This window comes from Epinephelus fuscoguttatus, linkage group LG21, assembly GCF_011397635.1.
Source record: "Epinephelus fuscoguttatus linkage group LG21, E.fuscoguttatus.final_Chr_v1".
NCBI lineage: Eukaryota > Metazoa > Chordata > Actinopteri > Perciformes > Serranidae > Epinephelus > Epinephelus fuscoguttatus.
In genome coordinates, this window is record NC_064772.1 from 20,516,492 (window position 1) to 20,541,333 (window position 24,842).

General features: G+C 39.7%; 2 protein-coding genes and 1 pseudogene across 19 annotated transcripts in view; 1 reads left to right on the forward strand and 2 right to left on the reverse strand.

Moving 5' to 3' along the window:
- Positions 1-24,842, forward strand: part of LOC125882186 (cystatin-B-like) — a 44,313-nt gene that overhangs the window by 6,004 nt on the left and 13,467 nt on the right. For 3 of the 17 annotated variants that reach the window (XM_049565916.1, XM_049565907.1, XM_049565901.1), the window contains exons 1-2: positions 13,734-13,914; positions 23,694-23,792. The exons of 2 other annotated variants lie outside the window; for them this stretch is intronic. In XM_049565916.1, coding sequence (XP_049421873.1) covers positions 13,843-13,914; positions 23,694-23,792 — 171 coding nt within the window. In that variant the 5' untranslated portion in view covers positions 13,734-13,842. Of the gene's footprint in view, positions 1-13,733; positions 13,915-14,016; positions 14,122-14,362; positions 14,829-23,389; positions 23,592-23,693; positions 23,793-24,842 lie in introns of those variants that run through there. 12 more of the 17 variants (XM_049565906.1, XM_049565915.1, XM_049565899.1 and 9 more) reach the window with 9 other exon arrangements.
- The window catches only part of LOC125882192 (cystatin-A-like), a 222,070-nt gene that overhangs the window by 498 nt on the left and 196,730 nt on the right, over positions 1-24,842 (reverse strand). The window contains exons 1-2 of one of the 2 annotated variants that reach the window (XM_049565927.1): positions 275-418; positions 71-172 (exon numbers count right to left, since the gene is read on the reverse strand). In XM_049565927.1, coding sequence (XP_049421884.1) covers positions 71-172; positions 275-346 — 174 coding nt within the window. In that variant the 5' untranslated portion in view covers positions 347-418. Of the gene's footprint in view, positions 1-70; positions 173-274; positions 419-24,842 lie in introns of those variants that run through there. The other variant, XM_049565928.1, reaches the window with a different exon arrangement.
- LOC125882191 (cystatin-A5-like) lies at positions 21,596-22,345 on the reverse strand (annotated as a pseudogene).

Below are 24,842 nucleotides of genomic sequence, written 5' to 3' on the forward strand. Positions count from 1 at the left end.
GCTTGTATAATATACAAAGACACATCTGAGGCTTTCAAAAGTATTTTTCAAACATTACAATATTGTTTACCTTGATGAGGAAGTTCTCTCCAGCCACAATCTGATTCCTGTATTTAATTGCTGTGAATACCACATAGTTCTCGCCTGTCTTTTTCTCCACTTGGTCCTTCACCTGTGTGTGAATGGAATAAAACATGATGTAAATCCAGACTGAAATACAGACCAGAGAGTTGTGTGTGGAGGTTGTGAAGAATAAAGGTAGACTGAAGCTCACCTGATCACAAATCTTCTGAGTTTCCTCAGTGGCGTCCTTTGTCTCACTCCATCCTCCGGGCTTGTTGGCCATTGTCACAAGGTCTGTTGAAGTTAACAGAGGAGTTGACTGTCTGCTTCTACGTGTCTCAAGTGTTTATTTTCAGCTGGTTATCACATATATTTATACTGTGTAACCACCCCTGGACTCAGACTGGAGGGTGGATCTAACACCTGATGTTGTGGGTGGAGCTACAGTACAGGTGTACAAAATAAATGTAGGAACTTAAGGAAAAAGTGGTCACTGTAAGAGCAATAGACAATTTCAGTAGGTTTGTCAACAGCTGAAACATAAGAAACTTTTTGAGTTACAAGAAATTATTAGTGAAGCTTCATTAAGTTGCATCTTGCAGCAGCATTTAAAATGAAAATTGACACATCCTCCACAAAGGCCCTTAATGCACTGGAGATCAGAAGATCAGATTAAACTCTGGTTAATAGTTGGCTTTCAGGTAAATTTATTTTTCAACCCCTTTGAAGTTCATTTTTTAAATCAACTTTATTATTAAAGTGACCTTCAGGTTAAACAAGTCATTCCATTTCATGTTGTTTGAGCATCACACCTATATTGTAGATGTTCAAACCCAAGTCTTCATCACTGAGCCCAGAAAATATAATAAAATAGATTTAAGAGATGACATACTGTATTTGTAATAAAAAAAAAAAACCCTTATATTAAGTTCTGTGTGTCTGAATAATATTTAACTGTTCAGCATGAGTCAGTCAAAACCTAACAGTGAGATTAGATTTATTTGACTTCCTTCTTCTGTGGAAACATAAAGCAGAATGTAATAAAGATACAATATGATAAATATAAAGCAGACGGAAACAGCTTCAGACAGGATGGTATTATCTTAAGATCATAAAATAATCAAGGTCAACAGCAGCCATTTAGCTGGTACACATCTTACAGCAATGATTTGATTTGCTTGACTTCCTTGTTCTGTGGTAAAATGTCTTTGTCCAACCCTATTCTGACACCTATTCTGCCAGCTGAAGCACCTGCAGTTATTTTACAAATCAGCTTCAATAAAAAGAAAAGCAACACTTGTTTACATTTGATAACTCTGAATTCACTTTTTCAAAACTGGTCAGACATCTCTCCTTACTGATCAACTAATCTAACATCCAGGGCTGGACTTGGACAAAAAATCGGCCCTGGCATATTGGTCGAGAGAAGCCCACCACAACCAATCACTGTGTGGAGGACCGAGCACAACCAGGTTGCAGCCAACCTGTGGAGAGCTGTGGCCATTGGTATTGTCGCCCAGGTTCCTTACATGGAAGATGACAGCTAAGGTAACAAACTGGGGACTAATTCAGCTCATATCATGACTAATTTTACACTGGCTCCCTGTCATATTCAGGATTGAATTTAAAATCTGTCTCACTTACAAAGCTCTAAATGGTCAGGCTCCATCATATCTTAGAGAGCTCATGGTACTGTATTATCCCACCAGATCACTGCGTTCAGAGAATGCAGGGTTACTTGTTAAAGTCTCCAAAAGTAGAACGAGAGCTAGAGCCTTCAGCTATCAGGCTCGTTTCCACATTTAAGAGTAGACTGAAGACTTTTCTTTTTGATAAAGCTTACAGTCAGGGCTGGCTCAGACCAGCCCCTAATTAGGCTGACATAGGCCTATTCTGCTGGGGGACCTCCTATAATACACTGTGAGCACCTTCTGTCTCCTTACTCTCAGATTCTGAAAAGTTGGATATTCTTTATCTGCTAACATTCATGCCCTGTTAGTGCATACGGCTAACTCTGCTTTACTGCATGTCACTAACTCGGCTTCTTCCCCAGAGCCTTTGTGCTCCACTGTCTGACAGGTTCCCTCGAATTGCAGCGGTGCCTGGATGGTGTGTCGTGGTTGTGCTGCTGCCGTGGTCCTGCCTGATGCCTACAACTACTGCTTTTATTGTTATCATACTTCTACTGTTATTCACACATGATTATTATTGTCGCCTACATAACTATCATATATGCTTATAACATATATGCTACCAAAGTACTATAATTGTTATTATATTATTACTAAAATGAATGTTGTTGTAAGCTACTGTAAATACTGTCTGCCCTGCATATCTCTCTGTCTCTGTCTTTCTTTTTGTATCATTTTGTCATATGGATTACTGCAAATTTATTATGTTGGACTGGTCTGTATGACATCTATTGCATGTCTGTCCGTCCTGGAAGAGGGATCCCTCCTCACTTGTTCTTCTTGAGGTTTCTACCATTTTTTCCCATTAAAGGAGTTTTTCCTTATCCTGTGAGGGTCCAAAGGGCTGAGGGATGTATGATGCTGTAAAGCCCTCTGAGGGAAATTGTGATTTGTAATATTGGGCTTTATAAATAAAATTGAATTAAATTAATTTCAGTGGATCATAACATATCGTGTATATAGAATTAATCAGCAGATCGTCTGATTCAAAATGAGACAAATCTTTTTGATATGTTACTTTTGGAGCTCTGATAAAAAAATGGGCTTTTACAACTGAGATCACAATCAAAAATGACACAGAGGTTTCTAGAGGTCGTGTCTGTGTGGTCAGATGACCCAGTTTAGTGAGTGTAGATTTATTTGACTTCCTTCTTCTGTGGAAATATAAAGCAGAATGTAATATAGATATAATATGATATAGTATAAAGCAGACAGAAACAGCTTCAGACAGGATGGTGTTATCTTAAGATCATAAAATAATCAAGGTCATGAAGCAATGTCAACAGCATCCGTTTAGCTGGTACAAAATCTTACTGCAATGATTTGATTTGTTTGACTTCCTTGTTCTGTGGTAAAATGTCTTTGTCCAACCCTATTTTGACACTGCCTGAAGATATTAAAATATTAGTTATTGAACCTTAGAACTGATTGTATTTGGTGGAACCTATAGCAGCACTCAACAGCACTAAAATAGTCACAAAAACGTGCAATTTATCTAAATGGGCAGATTTTTTACAGCCCATACTAGAATCAGCTTCCAATCATTATTGTCACATTGTGAGTGACAGGTGTCGTGACAAGCCCCCTTGATTTACTGTCCAGTTGGGCTAAATTAATTTAGCCCAGGCCACTAACTTTTGGCCAATGACAGTGCGTGGCTACAGTGAGGGCCTGCCCGCTGTTACTGTAGTGGGAGAGTGAGCGTTGAGTCTTGCGAATTGGGTTAGCATCATGTTGAACGAGGTGGATTATTTTAAATGCTGTCTATCGAGCGGGACCTCATCCAAAAATCATCGGACTTAAATGATTAACCTGTTTGCATCCCAGAAAGGCCGTTGATGTGAGCTTCTCTTCAAATAAGGTAGGCCCAAGTAGGGCTGGGCAGTATTCACGGTGACAGTAATTTAGCGCAGTAAACATGCACTGCGGTACTGCTTTTGTGGTTACCTTCATACCGCAGTACTCCGGCTACGGCGGCAGAATGGGGCCTGGCCGACCTGCCTGCCTGCCTGCCTGCCTCATGCACCTCCAGGCCTGGCCGACCGCACCAAACCCAGGCCCGTGGGAGAAGACAGCCCGGGAGCTGCCAGCCCTTCCTCTTCCCTCTAGTGTTATACATACTGTATAAGGTTTTATACACAATAATAGATGGATTAGCAACCGTTTTACTTCTGATGATAAATAGTTTCCATCCTAGACTTGTATGGCTTTTTAAATTGTTTTATTTATGGTGTAAAAAAAAAAAGAGAGAAGACGATACCACGATATACCGTCACTGCATCCCCCCAAAATAATACCATGATGTTGATTTTAGGCCATACCACCCAGCCCTAGTGTACAGCACAAAATAGTCAGTGTGTGTGTGTGTGTGTGTGTGTGTGTGTGTGTGTGTGTGTGTGTGTGTGTGTGTGTATGCGCGCGCGTGCGAGCACACACAGAGAGAGAGAGAGCTTTTGGCATCAGAACATTTTTGTAGTTAGCCTAATTCTCTAGTTTTGTTGCAGTGCATTGTTGCTGTAACCTGGTACTATATCTCGGTGTGCAGCTGAACTATTGATCAGTATAGGCCATAGGCCTAATGCGTTAGCTCTCCCACCCAATTTCACCATGAGCCGCTACTGTACATACATACATACATATATATATATATATATATATATATATATATACAGATATATATATATATATATATACAGATATATATATATATATATATACAGTACAGCAGGGCTATTCAATTACTTTGGAACTGGGGCCGGTTCATGAAACTGAGGCCAAATAAGGGGCCAGAAAATATGAGTAATCACAGTAACAAATAAAGAAATTTTAACAACATACTGAAGGAGTTAATATATTCTATTTTGTAAATGCATAACAACATATGTGCATTGTGTTATACTAAGACACATAGGTCCTAGGCACTGTTAAATTCAAATGGCAATACCATGTTCAAAAATCAGACCAGGTGAGCCATATCCAAGCCATATTACACAGACATGTAGAAAAATGTATTTAACTGACAGAAAACATCCACTTAATTGCACATAACTGTACCAGCACAACTTGACAACTTTATCCTGAATGGATAATGTGGAGATAAATTCCAATGTTACAGGAAAAGAGGGAAATACTTCTCAGAAACATCAAACCGTCCCCCCTGCTTCACCTACTAGCTAAAAATAGAAATGTAGATAACTGATAACTGAATACATACACATATAATACACTTTTTTTCTTCTTAGAAATAAAATAGACTGCCCCTTAAGTCCACACATGGACTACTACTGTACTCACATTTGTCCATTTTGAAAATATATCAGACAACTTAATCAGTCTAGGTGAGCCATATCACATATATTTAATATTTCACTAATTTGAGTGACAGGCAAAATCAGATTTAACTCCGCCAACAAAAATAAAACCAAAGTGTAGTAGTGAATAGAATTATAACAACATAACACTGCATGCTATTTTATCAAGGCAAGGTATTTCAAATTGCATCACTCTGTTAAATGAATACAATTCTAAATAACTGATATGGCACTGACAGACAACTTAAACTTCAAATGCACCAACAAATACAAAACAAGACTACATACTATGCTACTGAATAGAATTATAACAACTAACAGTGCATGGTATTTTATCAAGGCAAAATGTTTCAAATTGCATCCAACAATAATCACTTCATCCAGGTCAGTCCTGCTAAGACATGAGAAGAATCAATTTAACAGTCCCTTATTTGACCTCTCTTGACAATACCAATGTTAAACTGTTCCTCTGCTCTAACTACTCAGCCAAAAGCAGATACACTGATAAGGAGATTTGGTGAGGGCTTTTCATTCTTATCTGTCCATGCTGAAATTGCACCTGACACCTCAATATTCAGTCAGCTGAGCCATACCACATCAAGAAAAAAATTAAGTGCATAATATGGCATTATGAGGTGAATAACATGTAAACTGCATCATACTGTTCAAAAATCAGTCCTCATTGCTTGCTTGACTAACATGTTTGTTACCTTTCATGTAGTTTACCAACATTTGCCATCTAATGAGAGAAATGGCATTTTTTGGACTTAGCAAGAGCAGTGAAGTCAGGTGTATATGTTGTCAGAGCAATGCGCAAGCAGTGTTGCAGATGCTGGTCAGTGAGAGATATGCGATTGTGAGTTTTAATGGCATTCATGTGTGAGAATGACGACTCACAAGTGTATATTGAGCCAAACATTGTCAGGAGAAAAAGTGCAAGACCCCTTGAGTGTGGAAATTTCTCTTGGCTGACTTCATGAGTCCAGAATTTTTCAAAACCTGCCAGCTGCAATGACTGTCGCAAGTCTTCTGATGACTGAATGTCAATGAGTTCCAGTTGTAAAGGTGCCTCGTCCAATGACGTTATCAGCTCCTTTGCTTTCATTGCAAAGTCTGCCTCAACATTCACACAGAAAGGGTCCTTCACAAATCTCATCACTTCATGGGGGATGCTGAAATCATCAAACCTAGTGGCAAAGTTGTTTTTCAATGAGTCAATAAAGCCTGACATCACCTTTGTAATTTGTAGGCCTGATTTCCTCAATGTGGGGAAGTTGAGCATCTTCCCTGGACAAAGATCAGCAGAGAAAAGTGAGAGCTTTCTTTGAAAAGCATGAAGTCTCTCCACAAGTTGCGTGACTGTTTTATCTCTGCCCTGCAGTTCCATGTTGAGTTGGTTCAAATGATGGAAAATATCGCTCAAAAAGCAAACAGCAGCATTAAACTCCTTATTTTCCATCAAAGACAGAAACTTGACAGCTTTTTTCAGCTTTGAATTCCGCAAAAACACCACAATCTTCTCTCTTAGTTCACAAAATCGTTTCAATGCGTTTTCTTTGCTAAGCCATCTAATGTCATTGTGAATGAGCAAATCTTTGTATTCAGCTGACATGTCAGTCAACAACTTGCGGAAAAGTCGGTGCTGTAAGCTGGAGGTACAACGGATAAAGTCTCTTTTAACTCACCACTTAGCTTGGCACACAGGAGGCTTTGGTGGATGGGGCAATGAACCGATCTCAGCTGCGGAGCCACGGCTGTCATCCTCGCGGCGAGCCCCTGTTCCCTGCCCGCCATCAAGGGCGCACCATCCGTCACCAACATGTTAACGCGCGCCAAATCCAATTTGTTCTCTTCACAGAATAAAGCAATTTTTGTGAATAGAATCTCACCGGTGGTGTGTCCCTCCATGGGAATTAATCCAAGCAGATCCTCACGAAAGCATTCCCCATCAAAATATCGCACGTAGAGGCACAGCTGTGCAACATCACTGTTATCCGTCGATTCATCCACGGCCAAAGACATCACCCCCGCCTTCCTCAGCTTGTCCAAAAGCGTCTCGGAAACGTCCGATGCAAGGGCCTCCACTCTCCTCATATTTGACGTGTCAGATATTGGAATTTGCTTGACCGAATCGATTATGCTTTTTCGGTTTTCATCTGTAACCACTTCCTCGATTGATGCCAGCATACACTCTTTGACAGTCTCTGAGTCTGTAAACGGCTTTTTCTTTTTGCCTAATATCCATGCCACCCTTAACGATGCAGCCGTTGCTCTCTCCTGATCCGTACAGGCCCGAAACAAAGTGCGACGTCTTTGCTCACAACAAGATGTAAGCCCCGAAATCTTCTGGCTCCGAGCAGCAGAGTCCGGTGGGAAAGTGGCGTCAAAGTTAGTATGTGTTGTCTTGAAATGCCTTCTCAAATTATACTCTTTACTCACAGAGAGGCACTCGTTGCAGATTAGGCACACAGGCTTCGCACCAACAGCAATAAACACATATTTCTCTGTCCATTCACTGTTGAACTGCCTATTCTCTGAGTCAACTTTTCCTTTTTTTTAAGTAGAGAGAGACATTTTGTCTTGTTAGTCGAGCTCCGTGCTTGACTTGAAAGAAGAAACAAATAGGTCAGAGCAGAGCGCGGCTAGAGCGCGCATGGGCGACTTTGATTGGTCCATTGTGGTCCCCAAAAATATGTGTCCGGCCAAAACAAGTAGATATTCTTCCTCCTCTTTTGATTACATAGCAGATTGCCACCATGGTGTAAACGGGTGCATACCGCCACTTACTGCACCAGATGATGTACCATGAGTCATAGCCATGAGCTGTATATGAAACTACCCGCATGTATTTCCTATGTTCCGCCCAAAGGGCCAGCACAAAATCCCCCACGGGCTGGACCCGGCCCAGGGGCCCCCAATTGAATAGCCCGGCAGTACAGGCCAAAAGTTTGGACACACCTTCTCATTCAATGCGTTTTCTTTATTTTCATGACTATTTACATTGTAGATTCTCACTGAAGGCATCAAAACTATGAATGAACACATGTGGAGTTATGTACTTAACAAAAAAACGTGAAATAACTGAAAACATGTTTTATATTCTAGTTTCTTCAAAATAGCCACCCTTTGCTCTGATTACTGCTTTGCACACTCTTGGCATTCTCTCCATGAGCTTCAAGAGGTAGTCACCTGAAATGGTTTTCCAACAGTCTTGAAGGAGTTCCCAGAGGTGTTTAGCACTTGTTGGCCCCTTTGCCTTCACTCTGCGGTCCAGCTCACCCCAAACCATCTCGATTGGGTTCAGGTCCGGTGACTGTGGAGGCCAGGTCATCTGCCGCAGCACTCCATCACTCTCCTTCTTGGTCAAATAGCCCTTACACAGCCTGGAGGTGTGTTTGGGGTCATTGTCCTGTTGAAAAATAAATGATGGTCCAACTAAACGCAAACCGGATGGGATGGCATGTCGCTGCAGGATGCTGTGGTAGCCATGCTGGTTCAGTGTGCCTTCAATTTTGAATAAATCCCCAACAGTGTCACCAGCAAAACACCCCCACACCATCACACCTCCTCCTCCATGCTTCACAGTGGGAACCAGGCATGTGGAATCCATCCGTTCACCTTTTCTGTCTCACAAAGACACGGCGGTTGGAACCAAAGATCTCAAATTTGGACTCATCAGACCAAAGCACAGATTTCCACTGGTCTAATGTCCATTCCTTGTGTTTCTTGGCCCAAACAAATCTCTTCTGCTTGTTGCCTCTCCTTAGCAGTGGTTTCCTAGCAGCTATTTGACCATGAAGGCCTGATTCGCGCAGTCTCCTCTTAACAGTTGTTCTAGAGATGGGTCTGCTGCTAGAACTCTGTGTGGCATTCATCTGCTCTCTGATCTGAGCTGCTGTTAACTTGCGATTTCTGAGGCTGGTGACTCGGATGAACTTATCCTCAGAAGCAGAGGTGACTCTTGGTCTTCCTTTCCTGGGTCGGTCCTCATGTGTGCCAGTTTCATTGTAGCGCTTGATGGTTTTTGCGACTCCACTTGGGGACACATTTAAAGTTTTTGCAATTTTCAGGACTGACTGACCTTCATTTCTTAAAGTAATGATGGCCACTCGTTTTTCTTTAGTTAGCTGATTGGTTCTTGCCATAATATGAATTTTAACAGTTGTCCAATAGGGCTGTCGGCTGTGTATTAACCTGACTTCTGCACAACACAACTGATGGTCCCAACCCCATTGATAAAGCAAGAAATTCACTAATTAACCCTGATAAGGCACACCTGTGAAGTGGAAACCATTTCAGGTGACTACCTCTTGAAGCTCATGGAGAGAATGCCAAGAGTGTGCAAAGCAGTAATCAGAGCAAAGGGTGGCTATTTTGAAGAAACTAGAATATAAAACATGTTTTCAGTTATTTCACCTTTTTTGTTAAGTACATAACTCCACATGTGTTCATTCATAGTTTTGATGCCTTCAGTGAGAATCTACAATGTAAATAGTCATGAAAATAAAGAAAACGCATTGAATGAGAAGGTGTGTCCAAACTTTTGGCCTGTACTGTATATATAGATAGATAGATAGATAGATAGATAGATAGATAGATAGATAGATAAAATGATCAAATACCCACTTTGAACTTTGATTATTGTTTAAAACAAAACCTCAACAGCGGACTGGCAAAAATCTCAACCCAGATGAATCCTAATGACAGTGTGAATATGTTAGCATATAGCAGAGTTAGCAGAGTTTGCATGTTCTCCCCGTGTCAGCGTGGGTTCTCTCCGGGCACTCCGGCTTCCTCCCACAGTCCAAAGACATGCAGATTGGGGACTAGGTTAATTGGTAACTCTAAATTGTCCGTAGGTGTGAATGTGAGCATGAATGGTTGTTTGTCTCTATGTGTCAGCCCTGTGATAGTCTGGCAACCTGTCCAGGGTGTACCCTGCCTCTCGCCCGTTGTCAGCTGGGATAGGCTCCAGCCCCCCCGTGACCCTCAAGAGGATGAAGCGGTTAGAAGCGGCCCTAGATGAATGAATGAATGAAAATGAAATGTAAATAGAATAAAATGATTGTTTGAGTCCCATACTCTTGCTCTTGTTAGTGTATTGTTTTGTTTATTTTTTTTAAATGTACTTATTTTTTATTATTTATTTATTGCTTTGTTCAGAAAAGTTTGCAGAGATGACTCAGTGTGAGTGTAATTCCTCATTGGGTCAGATTCTGTACGCTCCACTCTCATTTAGTAATCTCAGAAGGATGTATGAAATACATTTTCCTCCTCCAGGACACCTGGCAAGTAACTGACAGCAAGAAAATGATTCCTGGCAGGGCCGCCCCTCCCTAAATGCAGAACACGCGCTGTCCGTAGGGCCTCATCTTCCATGGGGGGCCATATTTTGCGTGAGGGGACGCATTTGCGCATATGCGCAATGGATGCGCACATGCGCTACCGTGAGGCGCGCGTAGAATCAGCTCGAGGAAGGAGAGAAGAGACCCGACCGCCCATGCGTCGCTGCAATGATGGACAGCACTCCACATCTGAACAATAAGAGGGGTGCGCTGGCAGGCACTTGCAGAGCTGCAGCAGGTGAAGAGTTGTCGACATGTCGTCCAAAAGAGCCTCAGGAGTGTGTGTGGGGACGGGAGGGGGGGTGGGCTCCACGGAGGGGGACACCCGAGCCTCGGGGTTATGTGCGGGGCGGGAGGTCGGATGCTCCCAGAGAGGGGAGAGGGAGAAATATAGCTAAATAAGATGAAAATAGAAATGAATGTCTCTGTATTTTATTTCTGTTTTCAGTGTTTAATTAAGGTGGGAGAGGCGGAGGGCTGAGGGAGATTGGAGCCTCCAGAGAGGGGAGAAGGAGAAATAGAACAAAATAAGATTAAATAGGAAAAACCTGTCTCCCTCTTTTATTTTATTTTCAGTGTTTAATCAAGGGTGGGGGATTGAGGTGGTGGAAGTTACTTTCTTTTGATGAGTAATTGATGGCTATTTGTGACTCAGATTTGTTTATTTATTTATTTCAGTTTGAAGTTATTTTTATTTAATATTTATTTATTTATTTCAGGTTGAATTTTTTATTTTATTTGACTCATACAGCCAAACTACTGTATCTACAGTACATTTGTTATTGCCAGTAAAGGTTGTCAAGTTAAATGGCAAGTTGTTGTACGGTCATTTTGTACCTATGATACATTTGGGATGGGGGCCTCCAAATAAAATTTCGCTTAGGGCCCCAATTTGGTCAGGGGCAGCCCTGATTCCTGGTTTGTGTGATCAGTAGATGATTTGAATAGGTTTAATGGTTTTAATAGTCGACAGCTGCAACATTTGAAACTTTCGGACTTGTTGCAGAAATGTTGAGTGACATAAGTTTTCTTAAATTGCATCTCGCAGCAACATTTAATGGCCATATTTGCCCATTAAGTCTTAATGGGGACAATTACTAAATTCTGTTTGCACACTTTAGGGTCATAATTCAGTTGTTGCATAAAATCTGATAATGATTTATTGAAGTGGCCGTATCTGACAACAAATCTAAATCCCCTTTATGTCCTACAGAGCTGACACTGTTTTCATTACATGCACTGAATTGTGACAAATGTTTCCCCCATTGCAACCTGTGGTCAATTCAGAAGTCCACCACTCTGTATTGTTCAGAACATGCAATATCAATTAGCATCTATAGCTCCACAAGTCTTCATCCAATTGTTACCAACACTGACAGACATTCTTTGGATATTAGACATCAAGTGTTTCAGAGGATGATCAGATAAGTCAAATGGTGACTCTGCAGTGACATTCAGTGTCAACACTAGATCTGTTTCACCACATTTTTGATCAAACATCACCAAAATATGTGAAAATACACCTGAAACCAACCGTGGTGTGTGATTTTTGTCAGAATGTTATCACCAACATTTTCACTGTTGTAAGCGTTTTAAGTTTAATTCGACAAAAATGCCAGAGCTTTACCCGTGAGGTCATTGCCTCAACTTGTGAGAAGGTGTATGAACAACCATGTCTCCCCATTCACAAAGTCAGTAAGTCATTCTGGCTGCAGATAAAAAGGTACTGGCTTTGAATCCCCAGCAGGCCAAGTCATTTATGCATGTGATATGTTTTCAAGTGCTCACTGAGGTCATGTCAAGTCAGAGATTGCACTCTGCTTGGACCCCGTCATTGCTGCTGTAAACTATATGCAGTACAGTTTATTCTCTCTTACAAACCAACATGTGGCCCAAAGAGTTAATTCAGTGTCAATTAACCAACTCTGTAATTTGTCACCTGGTAATGAATTTAAGTCCAGATGCTGTTAAGAGTGTTGTTTGTTTACTGGCATTTACTGACCCAGTGTAACTTCTGTATTATTTACTCAAACTCCTCACCACTCCTTTCAAGGTCACTGAAAGATTCCCACAGCAACACAACAAAATAGTTTCAGCTACAGGCCTGTCCTTGAGATTGATATGAGATGACTGAGCAGAACGTTTCCAAATCACTGTTCGTTAATCATTGTCAGTTAAGAACTTGAACTGTAATTCTTTGGAAATAGCTGGCACTGTCACAATGCTTGACAAACAACCACACACACCACAGATCGTGAGAAACATTATCAGTTCAAATCTCAACTTTTTTTTGTTTAGTTTTCATTTTGTTGTAGAGTCTCACAAAAACTTCCTCGCTTCTGAGATTTAAAGCAACGTTTTTAGGCTGTTTTCCAATGTTCCTTCAATAAGAATAGTACAAGTGTGAAGAGAGAAGTACTTTTACAAGAGTAAAGTATTCCAGTACTTACTTCTTTCCTGAGTTTAAGCTCCTAAAACTAAGAGAAATGGGCTTCGACTGTCTTCAATCCCCAAACGAACACAATGATTTTGACTGCCCTTACCCTCCGTTATTACCACCACTGAGAGGCCCACCTGTACTGTGGATGTTTACACTTAGTGAATCAAACAGAAGTGTTCATGGCTGAGCCCAATAGCAAGTTTGTCCTGTTTTTTTTAAACCATGATTTTTTTTTCTACCAATTTAAAACACTCACCACTGTATCCTATGAGACATTAGAGGCTGTGAGATTTTATTGCTGTTTGACAAATTACTGTGTGGATTGCTGTCATGCAGGGCCCCTGGTTTCATGGTGGTTCACTGGAAATAAAATCAGTAACATCAGGTTGGATGTGGTGATCCTGGTGTGGATGTGTTATGAATATTTCACCTACTTTGGTCAGTGAGAGGTTATTAATAATGAGTTGTACCCTCATGCTATTGGTTTTAATCAGGGGCCATGTTTAACAATAGAAAACTATATCAAAACACCTGTTTATGAACTCTCTGACATACAGTAGTTTTATTTTAACTTTGATGTGCGGTTATGAAGCCCCTCGCTTTAAGATGAACTTAAAAAAGGAACACCTTAGTGTTTCTGTGCTGTAGACTGTATCTGTTTGATGTATTCTACCTTCCACATCTGGAGACGTGCAGTATCTTCTGTGGACCAAACTACTCCTCATCTTGTGTCCTTGCAAGCGTGACAGGCCGACATAGTTTTAGATGACAAAGCAATACATCACATTTCTTCACCACAATCATGTGTGGGCTGTGGCTACACCTGTACTGTAGCTCCACCCACAACATCAGGTATCAGAGTCACCCTCCAGTCTGAGTCCAGGGGTGGTTACACAGTATAAATATATGTGATAACCAGCTGAAAATAAACACTTGAGACACGTAGAAGCAGACAGTCGACTCCTCTGTTAACTTCAACAGACCTTGTGACAATGGCTACGGATATGGGAGAATGGAGTGAGACAAAGGACGCCACTGAGGAAACTCAGAAGATTTGTGATCAGGTGAGTTTCAGTCTACCTTTATTTTTCACAGCCTCAACACACAACTCTCTGGTCTGTATTTCAGTCTGGATTTACATCATGTTTTATTCCATTCACACACAGGTGAAGGACCAAATGGAGAAAAAGACAGGCAAGAACTATGGGGTATACACAGCAATTAAATACAGAGATCTGCATCTGATAGGAGGAACCCACTACCTTATCAAGGTAAATAATATTGTGATATTTGAAGAAAAAAAACTTTGAAAGCCTCAGATGTGTCTTTGTATAATATTCATGTTGAATTAATTGTGACATCCAGTTGAACCTAATGTCATGTTAAAGTCATGGCAGGACAGTAAACACCAGTTAAACACCCCTGATGGTAGAAGATCTTCACTGTTCAGCAACACAAGATCCAGATGAATATATTTGTTTAGACGCACAATTTTCCTCTCTTTTTGTTTAGGTTCATGTTGGAGGAGAGGACTACATTCATCTGATGGTCGTCCAAGTAACTGGGACGCAGGTCCCATCTCCTCCATCACTGAGCGATGTAGAGCAGCACAAAACCGGACCCAACCCCCTCGTACCTTTTAAAATCTGATCACACAACCTGTTTCAACAGTTAAACACTTACAGGCTGCAGACTCATGTTAAAATGCTCTGCTTCTTTATTCTGAAATGATTTGACACTGATTTTAAATGTATTGTATTGTGTATTGTAAATGCACACAGAGATAAATATATTTGATGTTGGGACGCAGCAGGTAAATGCACTGCCTTCTAAAGAAATTAGAAAAGGTTGAAACATTAAAAAATCTCTGTGTATTTCTTGTGGTTCTTATATGCAGCATTTGCTTTTCTTTGTGAAGTCTGATTCTAGAATTGTCGTCTTGGCTGGAAGAAATGGTTACAAATATATTGTAAATTAGGTAAATAAATCCCAGTAGTTCACACAAACCTTACCACAGACACAATGTTTCTGATTTAAAAAAAGCACATGGTGACCATGTTACAGTCGCAGAAAAGGCTTGGACAAATATGTTTCTAGAGAAGAAGGAAGTCAATCAAATCATTACTGTTAGATTCTGTGCCAGCTCAATAACTGCTCCATGACCTTGATTATTTGATGGTCATATGATAACACCATCCTGTCTGAAGCTGTTTCAGTCTGCTTTATATTATAGGTGTGGAAAATCAGAGGATCCACTCTGACATCATATCTTACACAGATTTGTGTAATAGGGATACAACTCAGTGTTATTAACCTCTTCTACGGTCATGGAGTCTTTACAAACTCATGCTGTGCAGTTAAACATGATTCAAACCAACAGAACTTTATTTAAACTTCCAGTGGAGATCCCAGAGTTTCTAAATTTGTCAGGCTGAATTTGGGAAAATGTGTATAAAATCATGCACAGGACATTTAAAACTTGTTCAATTATTTGAATGTTGCAGCCGGAGGCCTCTTCCCCAGTCACTGAATAATATAATCAATAATATTGTTCATAAACACAATATAGAAATGTCAAATATACGCCTACTGATTCATTAACAATCTGAACACTAGTTTATCATTTTAAGCCGTGAATAATATTATTCCTGTGATATCTCTGTCAGGACTTACAGCATCTGTGCTGCAGTTTAGTAACTTACAATGAGCTGAAAATACTGCACTGATTAAAACACTATACTGTAGCATCTAGTTTATATTAACACTTTAAAATATTCATATAGTAACGTGATTTTGCTCTGCTGTATTTACACCTCATTATATAACGTGCCTTTTGTGTCTACTCAACAGTGAGTTTATGATATTTTTGTACAGGTGTGAACAGGTGTGTGTGCCTCAGGTGCTGCTGCATAAAAGTGTCTGTGCCTTCTCTGCGAACTACTTTCCCTGGGGAAAAAACAAACATTTGAAGCAACACCATGATGTCACCAGAATAGAGCGGTGCAGGGAAAAGGCAGATGCATGACCCATTGCATGATATTAAATCTATTTGATTATAGTGGCTGGTTGTTTGCCAAGCATTGTCAGAGCGCCAGCTGTTTCCAAGAAATTGCGCTGAAATTAATTAACGACAGAGATTCAGCATCAAACAGACCTGTGCCTGAAACCATCTTGTTAAATTAAATCTTAAAGCAACATGTTGGTTTGTAAGACTGAAAAAAATGGGAATTAAAACCTGATGTGTCAGATTCTTATCTGTATGTAAGACTTTTAAGACTTGATGGGCAAATATGGCTGATAAATGCTGCTGCAAGATGCTACTTAATGAAGTTTCACTAATAATTTCTTTCAACTCAAAAAGTTTCAGCTGTTAACAAACCTGCTGCAATCATCTATTGCTCTTACAATGGCCACTTTGTCCTGCATTTATTCTACTATTACTGAATAAGAAATGAGTGATACTGACAAAGCAATACATCACATTTCTTCACCACAATCATGTGTGGGCTGTGGCTGCACCTGTACTGTAGCCCCACCCACAACTCAGGTATTGGATCCACCTTCCAGTCTGAGTCCAGCGGTGGTTACACAGTATAAATATATGTGATAACCAGCTGAAAATAAACACTTGAGACACCTAGAAGCAGACAGTCGACTCCTCTGTTAACTTCAACAGACCTTTTGACAATGGCCAACAATCAGAATCAGAATCAGAATCAAAATGCCTTTATTGTCAATGCAAAAAGAATTTACAACGAAACTGAAAGTGCTACACTTATTTCAGCGCTTAGGTAAAAAAAAAAAGAGACAAAAAGAAACAACAACAGGAGCATCCACACAGACATTCAATTTAAAATAAATTAAGGAATATATGTTTAAAAGCAGTGATGCCCTCAGAGAGGAATAAAAATGTTATTATTGCACCCCAAAAACGAGCATATGCACTTCAGCTCATTTCATTTGCGCTGGTTGATGAGCCTGATGGCCCAGGGGTAGAAACTGTTTTTGAGCCTGTTAGTCCGAGATTTTAGGCTTCTGTACCTCCTGCCAGAGGGCAGAAGAGTAAACAGTCTGTGGCCAGGGTGTGTGCAGTCCTTTAAAATCTTGTTGGCTCTGCGGAGGCAGCGGGAGGTAGAGATGTCCTCCAGGGTGGGCAGAGTGCAGCCAACGGTTTTCTCTGCCATCTTAATTACCCTCTGTAGAGCTTTTTTTTCCCCCGCTGCCGAACAGCCACAGCACCATAGCGCGATGCATTGCGCCAATACACTCTCGATGGTAGAGCGGTAGAAAGCGACCAGCAGCTGTTGGTTGAGGCCATTCCTGCGCAGCAGTCTCAGGAAGTGCATCAGCTGCTGGGCCTTCTTCACTTGGCCTGTGGTGTTGGCTGACCAGGTGAGATCCTCTGAGATCTGTACCCCCAGGAATTTGAAGGTGGAGACCGTCTCCACCCTGACCCCACTGATGTGAAGGGGGGCCGGCTCTGCTCCATGCCTCCTAAAGTCCATAATCAGTTCTTTCAAGCCCAGAGGATGGAGTGAGACAATGGACGCCACTGAGGAAACTCAGAAGATTTGTGATGAGGTGAGCTTCAGTCTACCTTTATTCTTCACGACCTCCACACACAACTCTCTGGTCTGTATTTCTGTCTGGATTTACATCATGTTTTATCATTCATTCACACACACAGGTGAAGGGCCAAGTGGAGAAACAGACAGGTGAGAACTACAGGGTATACACAGCAGCTGAATACAGGACTCAGCATGTGAAACTTCCTCATCAAGGTAAATACTTAAAATCAAAGTCATGACAGGACAGTAAACACCAGTTAAACATCCTTGATGATAGAAGATCTTCACTGTTCAGTATCACAAGATCCAGAGAATAGAGAATATGTTTGTTTAGACTCAATTTTCCTCTCTTTTGATAAATGAAGGCATGCACTGCACCTGCAATTTACTGTTTTTCACCCTCAGTTGAAATTTGAAATATAGAGGCACTATTTTGGTTCGTGTATGTTCAGCAGCGCAATGTGCAAAAGGATGTGGTGAAAGGTGAATATATCCTACATCGGCAGGTGTGGTAATTATGAAATACTCCCTCAGTCAGTAAATCACATCACTGGTCTCATGGCTCTGAAACTGTGGGGTGCCATTTGTGAAGTGGCTCGCACTGAAATTAACAGCAACATTTTTGTCACATTTAGCCTCAAGCAACATTTAAAAAAGTGGTGTGAAGTTTTTAAAGTCACTTTTACAGCATTATTTGAAATATGTTAAACATAATGTCACAGTTAAATCTAAATATTAAATGTTAAATCTAAATCTAAATGTTAAATGTTAAATCTAACTGTTAAATCTAAATCTAAATGTTTAATTTAAATGTTAAATGTCATATCTATATCACGCTGATGTACGTTCAAGTGTTCATTTTCTCCGATTAGTTTGGTTTTAATTCGTTATTTGATGCTATAAACACAGTCTGACCACCCAGGCTTTTATTTTGGCACTGTTTACTGTGACTGGCAGTGTGCATATATTAGCTAAATATTTAGTTTCACCAAGCACATTTAGATTTAACATTTAACATGTAGATTTAACATTTAGATTTAGATTTAACATTTAACATTTAGATGTAGCACCTAATATGGAACCCTAACCCATATGAAACAGCTGTGCCAATCACAGTTAAACATGTTGACGAGCTCAGAAAAACTCAAAGATTTAAATCCAGCAAATGTCTGAACAAGGTCTGGATGGTGTAGACGATTACAGTGGACTGAAGCTATTTTACCAGTAATTCTAATGTATCTCACCTTGTATATGGTCACATGGTTTAATAATGAATGCTACACACCAGTGTTTAATATGTTTCAAACAGGAGATGCTTTATAAAAAAAAAATAAAATGAAATAAATTAAAAGATCTGAAAAAAGAAAGAAAGAAAAGTCTCAACAAGCTTTAAGGAAAACATAAAAACACTTTGCATAAAGAAAGACAATTTGTCTCTCAAAATCTTAAACTATTAAATTTATCCAGTAGTTTATTTTTATTATTATTTTTTTTATGGGTTTCACATCAAATCAACGCCTAACATTTGATTTAGGCCTACCTGAACATGTAGATGACTTTGGCCCTCTCCATACTTAACTCCAGATGTGACATTTATATGTTTTAATAGATCGTATGTAAAGGTACATATACATTCTGTGGTTCTGTAGATTGAATTATGTTAAGTTTTAAGGTTTGGGATTTCATATTTAAATTTCAGATACGTTTTTCATCATACATTAATATAACCATAATTAGATCCATATAACATTAAATACAAGATTATTTATTGGGGAGCCACTGAATTTCCCTGGGACCCACTCAAATGACCTGCTGAGGCTCCTGGAGACTGAAAACCTATTAAATCACTGCTTGTATACATGATCATAACGCTGAGGAAGGCCCACTCAGTCCTGACTATTTTGAGCTGCAGTGATGGAATCAGGGTGTAAAAAAGCAGCACTATCACTGCGGACTAAAATAAACTTTGCATCAGTTAAAATCCTGCTGACATCATGTGTTTAGTGTTGCTATGATTTCTCCGTTTGTTAACAGCTCTAATGTGTAGCCAGTGGAAACAGAGCCCTGAAACAATGAAATGACCTGCTATTACCACTGACATATAACATTATATACATTACTCTTTTTTTTATTTTTTTATTTTTTTTGTTTTACCTGAGACTCTGGACTTATGTTCATGTCAGGATACTTTTTTCTTTAGTGATGGGATTGGTCAGAGGTCGTGGTTTTGACAGGCTGTGATCCGACGACCATGAACATAACAGAGCAGGTTAGCCGTTCAGCATAAGTTACCACGATGATTTTTCCTGGTAAAAAGAGAACCAGCCTCGTAAAGACCAGAGCTAACCCTGAAGTTAATTCCTTAACTGCACATCCTGCATCACAAAGCAGGTTTAGTGTTAACTCTGATTTAGTTAACCCTGAGATGAGGGAAACTCTGTTTTCTGTTTCAGAAAGAGAGGTAACCCTTTTAATTACTGAAGTCTTTACCAACACAGAGACCTGTGGTCAGTGAGATTTGAGGATTGTTAAAATAACATTTTTATTTAACCTTTATTTAGCCAGGTTAGTCCCGTTGAGATTAAGAATCTCTTTTTCAAGGGAGACCTGGCCAAGACGGTCAGCAGCAAAAACACAAAGTTGCAGACAGAGACATACAGGGAGAACAAGTACAATTCACAAGCACTAAAATTTGCATAAAGAAAAACGACCAATAAATCAAGATGAGTGTTTCTGGGAGTAATTTGTACAAACAGTCAAGCTAAAAACATCGACATCCCATAGAAACTGCTTCCAAGTCCTTCATTTTAGATTTAAAAACATTTAACGACACGAGCTCCTTCAGTTTTAAATCATTCTGCAACAAATTCCAGGCTGAGGGTGCAGAATACCCAAAAGCCCTTTTCCCAATTTCAGTCCGAGCATTTGGGACAGAGAGCATAAAGAGGTCCTGAGAACGCAGTGAATACTGCCCGGTGTTTTTTTTTTTGCGTGATGAAAACACACAGGTAATATGGAAGCAGACCAAGAATTGCCTTATATATAAAGGTGTACCAATGTAGGAGCCTACGGGTCGCCAGGGGGGGCCATCCTACCCGAGAGCACAACTCACAGTGATGAGTCAGTTCTTTACAATTTGTAATGAACCTTAGGGACGCATGGTAGGCTGAGTCAACCATATGGAGACATTGAGCAGAGGCATGCATGTACAAGAGATCACCATAGTCTAATACAGGTAAAAAAGTTGCAGCAATTCGACGCTTTTTTACATTAAAAAAGACATGTGTACAGATGTGAAGCCCTGAGGTGCAGTTCATCTCGAATGAGCCTATTGTCAGACAGAAATTCAGGTCTCTAGGCCCTTTGAGAATTCAGTGCCGTCTTTTTCTGTGTGGTTTGAGAGTGATTTTAAAACCGAAGGAAATATATAAAACAATCTCTGAACACTAGGTCCCCTGCATCTGGGCTGTTCTTAGTGTTTCTGTGCAAGAGTTTATCTTGCCAAATGATCACCTAACAGCAGTCCTTACTGTAATAACAGACAGCGCTCACACTCCCTCTAGTGTTCAGAGGCCGGCCTATAAATCCATACAGATAAACTAAGAAATGAAATAGCCCTGCAGAATTTTTTGTGTCTCAGAGTGGTCAGAGTAAGATTTGGAAACACTGTGAACCTTTGTGTCGATAAATGTGTTGAACTTTGTGTCTTGTTCCAGAAACAGAAACTTCATCACTTCTGAGATTCAAAGCAGCGTTTTCAGGTTGTGTGGTCACGCTTTAAAATGAATATGCGACATAGTTATGATTTACAGTTTGAAGGTTTTAACAGCCACACAAGCTTTCATCAAGCATCAGTCAGATTTGACTTATTCCACTTTGTCTGGTTTTGAAACTTCCATGAGCAGGCCACTTTAATTCACTGCAGCGATCTGAATCATGACTTCTTGAAAGTTCTGAAAAAAATCTGTATCTCCATGTTAACGTTTTTTTGTAAACCAAAAAAATTTATTTACCTTTTCTAATTTATTTGTAACCATTTCTTCCAGCCAAGCCAACGTCTATTTTAGAAATCAGACTTCACAAAGAAAAGAAAATGCTGCACATAAGAACAACAAGAAATATATAAAGGTTTTTTTTTTTTTTATGTTTAATCGTTATTATTTCTTTAGAAGGCAGTGCATTTACCTGCTGCGTCCCAACACCAAATATCTTTATCTCTGTGTGTTAATACATTTAAAATCAGTGTCAGGTCATTTCAGAATAAAGAAGCAGAGCATTTTAACATGAGACTGCAGCCTGTAAGTGTTTAACTGTTGAAACAGGTTGTGTGATCAGTTGGTGAAAGGTACGAGGGGGGCGTCTTTGGTTCTGTGCTGCTCGACACCACGCAGTGATGGAGGAGCTGGGAACTGTGTCCCAGTTACTTGGACGACCATCAGATGAGCGTAGTCCTCTCCTCCAACATGAACCTGCACGAAAAAGAGAGAAACATTGGACATCTGAAAAACATATATTCATCTGGATCTTGTGTTGATCTGATGCTTTCAAACATTTTATTTTAAACATATTAAATATTTACCTTGATGAGGTAGTGTTCTCCTCCAATCAGATGCAGATTCCTGTATTTCACTGCTGTGTATACCCATAGTTCTCACCTGTCTGTTTCTCCACTTGGCCCTTCACCTGTGTGTGAATGGAATAAAACATGATGTAAATCCAGACTGAAATACAGACCAGAAAGTTGTGTGTGGAGGTTGTGAAGAATAAAGGTAGATTGAAGCTCACCTGATCACAAATCTTCTGAGTTTCCTCAGTGGCGTCCTTTGTCTCACTCCATTCTCCCATACCCGTAGCCATTGTCACAAGGTCTGTTGAAGTTAACAGAGGAGTCGACTGTCTGCTTCTACGTGTCTCTCTAAGTGTTTAATTTCAGCTGGTTATTACATATATTAAACTGTGTGACTGCCTCTGGAGCTGGTAGTGGGCTCTGATGACATTTTGGGTGGAGCTGGAGGTGTGGTTAGTGTTGCTCATTCTTTATGAATTATTCCCCAATTCAAGTTCACTCTCTAAAACTGTATGTTTCAAATTGTGTAACTCAGACTCTGAATGTGACTCTGTCAATGATTTATTGTGATTCTGCTACTGCAGCAGGCGGATGTTGTCAGCAAAAAGCTCTTTTCACCCCACTGTCCACTACCTGTTCAGCACCAAACAGCATGTAGACAAAGTTACTGACTATCTGATGAACACTGTGGAACATGGAGCAGCTAATGACAGAGAGACTGTATTTCCTTCAGGAGTAGGTGAGGACCAAAACAGAGCTAAAAAGAGAGTGAATATTGAATTTCTAACCATCAGGTGGCCAGAAACACAACATATCGTTTATGTCTGCTGGATGTGTAAGTAGGCAGCTGTTTGCTAATACTTCAGCCATATTAACTCTATAAGTAAATGATATGTGCAGGTGAAATGTGCATTTTGGGTCTGAGAGCTTGTTTAATCCCAGAAGAACAAGAAGGTCAGGCTGGTCACTTGCAGGTCATTCAACTTCCTCACTCAGTATGTACATTGTGTAAGGTTGTGTTCACTCCCATATTTTTTTAATGTCATTACTTCAGAAATATGAAGATTAACCAAGAAATCCTCCTCCACATCGCTCGTTAGAATTACTCAACAGTTAGGGAGAGACTATGGTGCACACTGCACCCTCTAAACATGCAATCATGGTGACTAATCAGAGCTATGTGGACACAAATGTTCACAGAGGTTAGTTTGATTTCAAATTGATTCAATAGAGTTAATATGGCTGAAGTATTAGCAAACAACTGCCTACTTACACATCCAGCAGACATAAACTTTGTCTACATGCTGTTTGGTGCTGAACAGGTAGTGAACTTGAATTGGGGAATAATTCACAAAGGATGAGCAACACTAACCACACCTCCAGCTCCACCCAAAATGTCATCAGAGCCCACTACCAGCTCCAGAGGCAGTCACACAGTTTAATATATGTGATAACCAGCTGAAATTAAACACTTAGAGAGACACGTAGAAGCAGACAGTCGACTCCTCTGTTAACTTCAACAGACCTTGTGACAATGGCTACGGGTATGGGAGAATGGAGTGAGACAAAGGACGCCACTGAGGAAACTCAGAAGATTTGTGATCAGGTGAGCTTCAATCTACCTTTATTCTTCACAACCTCCACACACAACTCTCTGGTCTGTATTTCAGTCTGGATTTACATCATGTTTTATTCCATTCACACACAGGTGAAGGACAAAGTGGAGAAAAAGACAGGCGAGAACTATGGGGTTTACACAGCAGTGAAATACCGTGAGATTGTTGATGAACAAAGCTTCCTTTTCAAGGTAATGATTAATGCGAATTTTTTTTTTTCTTCATTATTTTTTTTTCTTATTTAAGTATAAATTAAAATTAAATAAAACAACACCAAAAGTGTAGTTATATACAGTGAGGCAGGCAATGTTAAATCAAAATAGTAAACCAAAATTAACCTTTATCGATCCAAGGTTTTTTCTTTTCCTTTCTTTCCCCTTCTCCCTTTCTTTTCTTTCCCCTTATTTCCCCTTCCCCTCTTCTCTCTTCCCTTTCCTTTATCCTTGTTCCATCTCTCTACAAATACAAGTTCAATATTGGGCATCAGATAGTCAACCTAATTTAAAAAAAGAAAAAAGAAAAAAGAAAGGAAGTTTCACAACAGATCATTCAAACCAAAAAACCGTATTAGTTCATGAAGCAAATAAATCATTAAATAAATAAATAAATACATAAGTAGGGCATTTTTTATATTCAACCTTATCCCCCCCCCCTTTTTTTCTCTTTTTCTTCTCCTCTTTCCCCCTTCTCTTTTCTTTCCTCTTTTTTCTCCTTTCTTCCTTTTTCACTTTGACCCTACAGCTAGAGCAACTAATTTACCAAAATAATAATAATAAATACATAAAAAAAAACTTTAAATAAATAAATGACCACAATACAAAAAAATTCATGAACTTTCTTTGCTTCAACACACCATAAAAAAGAAACATTCACCATTATCATAAATATCAGATCAGAAAAATTCTGAATTTCATAATAGTACATTACTAGGGTATCGTACATGCGACATCAGTTGCATACATAAGTAAACAGAGAGTACATAACAACCTCACACACGGGGGGTAAGAGGAAGGAAAAACAAAATATCATAATTTCATAAGTTTCTTTCCATAGACAAAACATGTAAACAATGCATACCACCACTATATAAATATAGCAGGAAAGGGTCAGATTGATAAATTAAACAATCTATTCTAGGTTTCCATCTTAAAAACATATCAAACTTTAACTGTATTTTAGCTGTTATTTTTTCCATGGAGTATATATAGTCACAATCTTTTTATGCCATTGTTGTATTGTGG